The 10,593-nt window shown below is 32.6% G+C and overlaps 2 protein-coding genes across 2 annotated transcripts; one reads left to right on the top strand and one right to left on the bottom strand.

Annotated features, from left to right (window-relative positions):
• Positions 1-2,138: 2,138 nt before the first annotated feature.
• LOC131604307 (NADPH-dependent aldo-keto reductase, chloroplastic-like) lies at positions 2,139-4,250 on the bottom strand. Its single transcript, XM_058876754.1, has 4 exons — positions 4,099-4,250; positions 3,969-4,019; positions 3,813-3,889; positions 2,139-2,172 (listed from the first exon to the last, which is right to left on the bottom strand). Exons 1-4 carry the CDS (start codon positions 4,216-4,218, stop codon positions 2,139-2,141), a joined length of 282 nt encoding a protein of 93 aa, XP_058732737.1. The 5' UTR covers positions 4,219-4,250.
• Positions 4,251-5,985: 1,735 nt separating this feature from the next.
• LOC131604306 (zinc finger protein MAGPIE-like) lies at positions 5,986-6,576 on the top strand. The gene has a single exon (XM_058876753.1). It carries the CDS (start codon positions 5,986-5,988, stop codon positions 6,574-6,576), a length of 591 nt encoding a protein of 196 aa, XP_058732736.1.
• Positions 6,577-10,593: the final 4,017 nt, after the last annotated feature.

Below are 10,593 nucleotides of genomic sequence, written 5' to 3'. Positions count from 1 at the left end.
CCAATCAACTATAGAGAGGCTTTAAAGAGTCAATAATGGAAGTTAGATATGGTCGAAGAGTTACAGACAACCGAAAAAAATAACACATGGGAGTTAATTGTATTGCCAGCTCATACAAAGGATATCAAAGTAAAGTTGGTGTCCAAGTTGAAACACAATGCTGATGGGTCGATAGCAAGACATAAAGCAAAATTAGTAGCTCAAGGTTTTCTTCAGAGAGTAAGACTCGAGTACTCTGAAGTATTTGCTCAAATAGCAAGATTAGAGATAGTTCGACTAGTGGTAGCATTGGCATATAGTTGAGGTTGGTCGACATTTCATTTAGATGTGAAATTAGCGTTTCTGAATGGTTATTTAGACTAAGAGGTATATGTCACACAACCTTTAGGGTTTGTGATTCAGAAGGAAGTGAGTAAAGTATGTAAGTTGCACAAAGCGCTCTATGACCTCAAGTAGGCACCTAGCTAGGGCATGGAACAAGAAGATCGACTCATACTTAGTCGAATTGGGATTTGTAAAATGAAAATATGAGTATGATGTCTATGTTCAGGTTGTATGTCGATGACTTGATGGTAACTAGAAATAGCTTGGAGAACTTTGTCGAAGTTCAAAGAGTTGATGATGAAGGAATTTGAAATGTCGGATCTGGGAAAATTGTCTTATTTCTTAGGCATGGAATTTCAAATGTCAAAGCAAGGTATGTTGCTACATCAAAGGAAGTATGTCAAAGATATACTCAAGAAATTCAGAATGGATTATTCGAATCCTGCATCCTCGCCTGTCAAACCAAATGTGAAGTTGGAGAAGAATGGAGAGGAAGACAAGGTCGATGTAACTTTGTTCAAGCAAGTTGTGGGATCTCTGAGGTATTTGTGCAACAGTCGACTTCATATAGGTTTCGCAGTCAGATTAGTGAGCAGATACATGAGTGAATCAAGAGTGTCACAGATGAAGGCTGCAAGAAGAATTCTAAGATCCCTAAAAGGATTGATAGAGTATGAAATTCTATTTTAACGAAATTCTGAAGACAAAGAGGCAACCATCACTTGTTTTCAAGATGGTGATTGGTGTGGAAATAAGGAAGATCGAAAAAGCACAACTGGATATTTCTTACAAGTATTTGGTGCCCTAATTTCATGGTATTTGAAGAAACAACCCGTGGTGGCATTATCATCGTGTGAAGCAGAATATATAGCAGGATCCTATGCTGCATGTCAAGCAATTTGGATCAGATCGGTACTTGAAAAAATGAGGTTGGAGTAAAGAAACCACTTGTGTTGCAAATCGACAACAAGTCAGCCATAAATCTGGCGAAGAATCCAGTTTTGCATGGAAGGAGTAAGCATATCAAAACTAGATTTCACTTCCTGAGGAAAAGGTAAATCGAGGTGAAATTGAAGTTAGGAATTGCTACAGTGAAGCATAGTTGGCCGACATTTTGACCAAAGGATTGATCATCGACAGATTCCTAAATTTAAGAAAGAAATTAGGAATAGTACATATTGACTATTTTTAGAGTACGTTCGACAAATTGGATTAATATATATTATTTAGATATTAGATATAATATCAAATATAATCCAAGTTGTGTAAGCCTAAACTCAATAAGAATTGTATATAAATAGTCATAGTTTGTATTATTATTTATACAATTTCATTCAATAATATAATCTTTATTTTCTTTTATTTTCCATAGTTTGAAGGATATTACACTTTATTCATATTAATTTCTCGTTTTTTTTAATATATGAAGAAGTTTGAATTAGTGCTTGCATTAATATAGAGAAAATAAATTATGCACTGTATCATAATTGAAAAATACATTATTATTTCTTAAAATACATTTTTTTTGTTTACTTCTAATATTAGGAATTTTGCAATGCTTATCACATCTTTGATAAATGGATCATCAATGATAATATTTTGTTAAAAAAGTTAATTTATTACTGATATTTTAGATTTTATGAAGATTTTGAATTCATAGTTTTTATTAGTTCGAGTAAAATTATGATTTATGGTCAAACACATGTTGTTGATTAATTTGACAATGCTAAGTGGAGTATCATATCAGATTGTAAATCTTTGTAGATTATGGTTTTAATGAATAAATATGAAAATCTATCAGCGAGGCAGATGATCTATATGTGTGGCACTCTTGGATATAGATCATTCCTGTAATTGAGCACACTAGTACAAAAATGTTAATTTACACCCGTTTTTTATTAAATTTACACCCATTATTTTTAATAAAAATCGGGTGTATATCCACCGGGTGAGAAATGTCTAACGAATTTACACCCGTTTAATTTTAATTAAAATCGGGTGTAAATACGTTCTTAATTACTCCCAATTTTAAAAATATCGGGTGTAAATACGTTCTACGTTACATCCTACTTTAACAAAAATCGGGCGTAATTGGGCGTAATTGCATTTTTAATTACACCCTATTTTAATAAAAATCGGGTGTAGATACGTTCTTAATTACACCCTATTTTAATAAAAATCGGGTGTAATTACGTTCTTAATTACACCCAATTTTAATAAAAAACGGGTGTAGATACGTTCTTAATTACACCCTATTTTAATAAAAACCGGGTGTAATTACGTTCTTAATTACACCCAGTTTTAATAAAAATCAGGTGTAGATACGTTCTTAATTACAACCTATTTTAATAAAAATCGGGTGTAATTACGTTCTTAATTACACCCAGTTTTAATAAAAATTGGGTGTAGATACGTTCTTAATTAAACCCCATTTTTATAAAAATCGGGTATAGATATGTTCTTAATTACATCCTATTTTTATAAAAATCGGGTGTTAATACGCCATTTATGAATGAACAATTATATTATATTTAAATGTATTTAGACCCTATTTCATATACACCATTTAGTTATATTTCATTTTCAGTCGTAATATTGCAAATACTATCAAATCATACACATAAAAATCATATTTTAACTAAGTCAAAATATTTTTAATATTAACCAAAAAGTATACAAAATCATGTACAGTCATAATATTTCAAGTATTATAAAATCATACATATAAAAATTATATTTTAACTAAGTCATAACACTTTCTTCTTATATAATTTTACACCATGCTTGACGGTTAGCTTCGGTGTTCTCTAGTCCAATTGAATCCAACTGCTTTCCACATATAGCATTGGACTCATCCATGGCCAAAATACCACACCCTGGAGAAACAATTGTTTTCTGTATGCAAAAAAAACAAGACACGAGAAATTATTACAAAAAAGTGTTATTATAAGAAAGTGTTTTCAAAATATCTGTTGATGGTAATAATTGTCTTTCCCATATTTTGCAACCCATAATGCTCCTACATTTCACATTAGGCAAAGAAAGGATAGGGAGTGTCCGATTATTATAAATGTATTGCTTATTCAAGTTGTTTCCCATATCCCTCTATGCTACCCCATGCATATGTCTCAAATGTGATTGCCAAGCTACTAAAGTGGATAGTATTGAATCTCATTGGAATTAGAAGCCCACCCTTTAAGTATGAACTTAATTAAAAATATTCACACTAGATATGGTTATAAAGTCTTACATACAATTGTCTTTTTTTTTCCAAACTTGATTTTATTTTAAAATAAAAATAAATATTGAGTTTTATTTTTATATAAACACATGTCCATGAGTTGAAAATATCTAATTCTATACCAATATAAGCCACAGGTCTAATTGAACTTATAAATAAGACAACGACTCCTGAGTGAATCAAAATTAAATAAATACTACTTAGTGAAGTCTATAATATATTAATATTAATATATAAACAAACAAACCAGAGTTTCGAGGTAATAAACAAATCTTCACGTTTCACTACGCCATCATCAAACAGTTTCTTCAATATAGAACCAATCTGCAACACAAAAAATAAATGAATCATTTCCTTCACACATGAAATTGCATCAACATTGATGAAACACACAATAAATTACCTCTTTCTCATTGCCGTAGATTGGAGAGCCATCAATGTGACGGTAACCAGCCTGCAATCAAATATCAGTATATTTCATACTACTAGATTTCTAAAATATGCATATTAGAATAAAAAATGCAGTGAGAAACCTTGATAGCGGTAGCAACGGCTTGACCGACGAGGCCAGGATCGGCCTGCCAAGTTCCCAACCCGACGGAAGGGATCTTGGAACCGGTGTTGAGTTGGAAGAATTGAATGTAGTTTGACATTGTCACGTAATAACAAGAAAAACTGCTTCAATTTTAAGAGGTACAGGTGAGAATGGAAAATGAGAATTGTAAAACAAAAAGAGTCTATAGGTTTAAAATTTAAATAAGCTGGAGTTATCGGAATATTCGTTACCAACCTTTTTATATTTATTTTAATCACTCCCAAGAAAATAAGTCAAAGACTCGTGAGTGAATCAAAATTAAAGAAATGGATTATTGTTTTTGAAGTGCTGAATTATTGAAGTGCGTGGGGACTTTAAAATGATGAAAACATTAATAAGTGGAGTAGAAAACAATATTGTGACTTGCCTATTCTCTTTGACTAAACAATTCCATTTATGAGAATGAGATCGCTGAGCCAACTTCTTCCATTCAATTTCACCTTTGTAAAGTAAAGCCTGAAATATACCATAAAAAACATAAGACAATCAAGAGGATTAAAGGAGGGAAATTTAGATAACTATCTTATATAAGAGTATATATAGAAATATTTTCATATGCTTACCTCTAAGTAAAGAAGATACAGGATAAGATTATTTGGCATTTTGAGAAGAACGGGGAGTATTCAGTAAAAACAGCGTATCATGCAACGCGTGCTCATAAGGAGTCTCTGCTCCCGGGTCCTTCAAGCCTCTCCAATCAGAAGCTGTGGCATTTGATTTGGAAGGCCCCGATTCTGATTAGGCAGAGGAATTTTTGTGGCGTGTCGCGAAGAACATTTTGCCAACTAGAGGTAATCTCTCAAAGAAAGGTATATCCCTTGATCCTGTGTGCCCCTTCTGCTATGCTGATACTGAAACAGTGCAACATCTTCTCATGAATTGTGTGTTTGCTAAACAAGTTCTCTTTGCCTCGCCACTGTCTTATCGCATTCCTGCAAATACTGGTGTAAATCAATGGCTACATGCGGTATTGGCTAGTGGTGATGAAGAATGTGTCCAAACTATCTTTACCTAATCAGCTAGAAAACAAAACAAAACAATAGAACTCAAATCTTTACCGACTGTGCATTCAATCACAATGAACATGTTAATAAATATTAGATTCTCAGAATGCTTCTCATACCAGTTTATTCAATGTAGCTTGATCCAATATTGTTGAAGAAAGAAAGAGCTTCCATTAAGATGCAGCCGCGGCTGCAGCAACTTTCTAAAATGGAATTAAGATGTTGATTTATAATAGAAATTTAGCATTGCATCAAGATGTAAAGAGACATGGTACAAACAAACAAAAAATTGAATTTTTTTTTATCAAAGTTTACCCGTTTTTGTTCTTCCAGGCTTGCTTTTATCAGAGAATAGATGGCAACACCTGCAATCGCAATCGCAGTTCCAATGCTAGTTTGTGTAGATATCTTGTTGCCTGCAGATGTTAACATAAAGTCTGAATATTTTCGTATAATCTATAAATTGTTTTCATATTTTCGTATAAACTATAAACCGTTTTCATAAGCTCAAAATAAACTCTAATAAGTCAATTAATTTAATTACCAAACACCACTATTGAAAATCCAATAACGAAAACTCTCTTTAACACATTTCCAACTGCATGTGTCAGTGGCGCAACACGTTCCAAAGTATTAGTAGCAAGCTGCAATCATAACATCAAAAAAAAAAGTGAAAATTTCATTACATGCACATCAATTTAAGTGTGCAAAGAAGAAAATTACTAAACATAGAAATAATCTTTTAACTAAATCATTTTTCTTCAATTTTCAAGCCAATTTCATGCACACATCAAGCATCTAGATCAGGTCTATCCCTTTGGATGTCTCAAACATCTCATGACTTTCATGATGACACAGTGGCTAATATTAACAACAACAGCAATTTGCATGAGATTCATCAACTTGAAAATTCATTACCACACTCTAATTATCATCCAAATTGGGTTTATGGAAATAAACGATCCTCAAACATTGGTTCCCAAGAGTTAACTAGCATTGTTTCCCTTCCACTGGTCAATAGTAATAACATTGATAAGGATGTAAGTGTAAGTGCAAACAATCTTGTTAGTGTTCCTTCCTTATATAGCTCACAACACCAATCTCAATCTCATAATCATACAGCCTCAGCAAACATGTTAGCAACAACTTTGTTGCAAAAAGCTTCTCAAATTGGAGCATCTTCAAGTGACTCATTGTTCCTTGGAGGTTTAGGACCTTTGGGATGCAATAATCCAAATCAAGATCATAGGAACAAATTTTGTGGGGTGTATAATTCAAACTCGGTACTCACAACAATCCATGAGACAGAAGGTAACTATTCAGGTGAATTGTCACAAATGCCCCCGACAAAACGACGACGCATGCATAATGAAGAAGATATGGAAATATCGATAACAATTTTCAAGAATTAGTGACACTTTAATCTTAACGAAAATATGAACACAAATACATTAAATCCATATCCTTAAGGAAGTGCAGGATGAAGCATCAGCTTTTGAAAATAAGTTATCGCTTGGAAGGAAACTGGTATATATAATAATATTACTTTTAAAAGCATCATAACAATTTTTCAGTCACATGTTTTCTCTTTGATGGCATTGATAACCAACCAGAAAATGAATTGTATATTTGGTTTAGGTGCTATTTTATATTAATCTGACAGTCTTTATGTGTGTGTTATTCAAGTGTAGCCTATCATAGTATCTATAACATGAAATGTACATCCATGAAATGTAACTCACCGTGTTCTTCAAATGCGATACATGTTCCAATTGTCTTGTCGTATTCACCAATCTGTAGACAACAATGAACCATAACAACACTCAAAATCACTGCATCTAGATAACTTCCAGCATCTAAACCACACTTAAATCATATCACACTTAACCAAATATTTGAATTCATAAAATTGTAAAAAAAAAAACCAGGGAATTTTTAAGTAGGAAACTTACCAGCTTAAATTTGTCATCAATTATCAATACTGGGTTTAAAGTGTCAAGACCCTATCATTAACAATAATGTGATAATAAGTTGATAATTAGACAAAAATTGAATAAGAATTATAAAGAATTTGATGAGGAGAGGATTGGGAAGTTACCCTAAGAACATAGTTAGCATTTGGTGGAATATCAATTAGGTCATAAACACCATCCAAGTCAAGCAAAACAAATTCATCTTGATCCTCATGGTTATCAAGTGGCGTTGTTGCATTTGTCTCCATATTCCTATGTATTGAAATTTTGAAGTGAAAATTGACGGATAATGCAAAACCTAATCTAGCAGAATGAATGAGACATACCGTGACTGAAATTTTGTGACGCGGCCAAGAGATAGATAGGCGCTAGCCGAGTGAATGCGAACACTGGAGAGGAACACCGCCGGGATTCGCCGGTTGAGAGATCAGTCGCCGGCTAGAGTTTAGAGAAGAAAATGCGTGAGTGCCGCAGTGGCTAACGCGCGAGAAAGTGATTTTGAAGCTTGAGGAGTCGCTGAATCAACCTCTTTTTCCAATCAAACTCGCTGAATCCCGAAATTGCCATGGCCTGAAGGAGAGCGCGAAATGCATGAATGGAACAGAGTTAAATTGAAAAATGGGTTTCTGAAAGAGTTGAAAATAAGTTTCGTGAAAGAGTTGAATAGAAAATAGAAAAAGTATTTTATAATTTTAATAAATTTAAAGAATTATGTTTAGAGGTATAATGTCTCACCTAATAAAGAGTTTTTTTATAATGTTTAAACTATTTTATTTACCTAATAAATTTAGATCCATTAATATTCATTTATTAATTTATTAATAATATTTAAATTATTTATTAATATGCAGATTATATATTTTGAGTTATAAATTTAAACAATTTTTTTAATATAAATTTACACCCGTTTTTTTGTTTAAAGGGAGTAATTGAACTTTGATTATAATAATATTTTTAATTTAAACCCGTTTTTAGAAAATAGGGTGTATATTGTCACCTCATAATGTTTAAAATGACATGTTATTAACAAAATTGCCACCGTATTTTTGATTTACACCCGTTTTTAGTATATTGGGTGTAAATTTTAAAATTATATTGATTTTTTTTAACCAATGGCATGTGGGATGCGGAAGGTTTCCTTATTCTTAAATTGTAGTCTTAAGTCTTACTCTCGTTGTTTTGTTCCATCTAGTTAGATCAACATGTGGGTGAGATTATGTTCTCCTCTTCAAAGTTGTTTTAGGGTGAGTCCCTATGATCTCTACGCACTCTCATAGACTTCATATTTCATCGCTTGTCTTACGAGATAGATCTCTGTTTTGCTTCAATATGTTTCGTCAATGGACAAATATCAATACTTTATATTTGTATCATGCTGCTTGGTTTGCATAATTAATTTTTTTGGTATTAGGTTTGCATAATATTGATATGATTCTTTTTTATTGTCTATCTATAACCATACTTTAGAGTGGTAAATGTAGCTCAATTAGTCTATTTGTATTTCTCAAAATGTACTATAGTATAATATTTTTTTCCTCAGTTTTTTTATTTTAATAGAATTATTATATTAGTTTTCTTACATATTTATTAAATTATAAATATTTTTTTATATTTTAAATTTATTCAAACATATTTTTACATTTCTTTCCTTAGTTTCATCTTTCTTTTGTATTTATTTTAATCTACTTAATGATTTTAATTTTATTTAATAAATTTGTATTGTTATTTTAGGACCTAAATCGGTGTAATTTAAAAAAAAAATTTAGATTCCTCTATATTTTTAATTGGGCGGACTTAAAAAATATAAAACTTTTAGTGACATTCGATACTCAAATTTAACATTGAGTGACATATAAGAATTTATATGTTAACATCAAACATAAGGTCAAATATTTGATTTTTTTTATTATGACAATCATCTAGTTTTTAGAGGTTGTTTGAAAATTCGATTTATAAATTTGAAGTTCGACCAAGAAGTAAAGAAAATGTACTAAAAAAAATTTCACTAATATTCCAACTTGGATAATTTTTTAAATATTTAAATCTTAGTACATGAAAAAGATGGAGAACAAAATACCGGCGGATTTTTTTCTAACAATTGTTTTTTTCATGTAGGTATTGGCCATTCAATTTCTCTTTGGCATGCTCATTGGCTGAAAGAGGGAATTTTAAAGGATCTTTTCCCGTATTTGTATAGTGTTTCTCTCTTGCAAGATGCCTCTATCGGAGCTATGGGAGGGTGGAAGGATGGGTGTTGGACTTGGGGTGACCTTGGTATCGCTGCTGCCACGGATTTTCTCGCTGCTGCCCCAGTTAGTAACGATACAGCTGCTGCTCCTATCAGCGACGGTTCAGCCGCTGCAACCAACAGTTTTGTGCTGCCAACAGTCCCGGTTACTCCTGGATCAGCTGCTTCCTTGGCTCATCTGTTATCGCTGTTCGATTTAAAGCTGGATCAACAGGATTCGGCCTATTGGAAGCATGAGGATGATGGAGTATATTCTGTTTCTTCTTGCTATTATGCCTTGTCTAGAAGATATATTCCTTTTGGTCCAGCAAATCGTCATGATACGGTGTTTAAAGATATTTGGAAGGCGGAAGTTCCTCTAAAGGTCAAAGCGTTCGAATGGAGGAGTTTTCTCAACAAAATCCCAACTAAAGACTTGTTTTTGAATAGAGGTATCCTTATTTCCTCTTCGAATTTAAATTGTGTTTTTTGTGAGGAAGTAGACGAGACATTGCTTCATTCCTTTTCACTTTGTCGCAATGTCGTTATTGTTTGGAAGGAGATGGCCGAGTGGATAGGATTGGATTATAATTGTTTTGATAATTTTAAGGAGAATTTATGGTATTGGAGCAATTTTTGTCGCGCTAAGAAGGTCAAAAGAGAAAAGGAGGGAATTGTTTGGTTATCCATTATTTGGAGCATTTGGTTGCGTAGGAATGACATAGTTTTCAACATCTCATCGTGGAATTCAAGAGATGTGGTGTGGAGTTATAAAGCTCTAATTTGGAGATGGTTATATATTGGGAAAATTACACATTCCAAGGCTTAACAAAATTGTGTTGTGTGCCTTCTCGATCATAGTCGTCTTCTCTGCTGCTGTTAATGCAGTATTCATGGCTGCCTCTCCCTTCAACGCTTCCAAACAACCCCTTCTAAACCAGTAGGGCTTTCATCTTCAAGCACCACAGATCGAAATCATTCACTCCGGTGAACTTTTCAATCTCATACTTTGTTGAAGGCATCTTCTCCATGCTCACCGCACCAATTTGTTGTGAATTCAATACCAATGATCGGTAAAATAGTAAGTGTACTATTTTGCCTCTATAATAATAGGGAAATTCCTCGAATGTCGATCTCAAGGACTGCACATTAATATCGAGTTTCAATAGTGGTTCAATTAAACAAAAACTATATTTAGAGTTTTGATTTGCAATTATAAATTAACAATA

The sequence above is a fragment of the Vicia villosa genome, linkage group LG5, assembly GCF_029867415.1.
Source record: "Vicia villosa cultivar HV-30 ecotype Madison, WI linkage group LG5, Vvil1.0, whole genome shotgun sequence".
Taxonomy (NCBI): Eukaryota; Viridiplantae; Streptophyta; class Magnoliopsida; order Fabales; family Fabaceae; genus Vicia; species Vicia villosa.
The sequence above is the reverse complement of the archived record's forward strand: the minus strand, read 5'-3'. Positions and strand labels throughout refer to the sequence as shown.

Coding starts and splice junctions, on each gene's coding strand:
- LOC131604307 (XM_058876754.1), bottom strand. CDS start 4,218: ATGTCAAACTACATTCAATTCTTCCAACTCAACACCGGTTCCAAGATC. Junction 4,020..4,098: donor CCGTTGCTACCGCTATCAAG/GTTTCTCACTGC, acceptor ATTTGATTGCAG/GCTGGTTACCGTCACATTGA. Junction 2,173..3,812: donor TTTATTACCTCGAAACTCTG/GTTTGTTTGTTT, acceptor GCTCAATTACAG/GAATGATCTATATCCAAGAG.
- LOC131604306 (XM_058876753.1), top strand. CDS start 5,986: ATGTCTCAAACATCTCATGACTTTCATGATGACACAGTGGCTAATATT.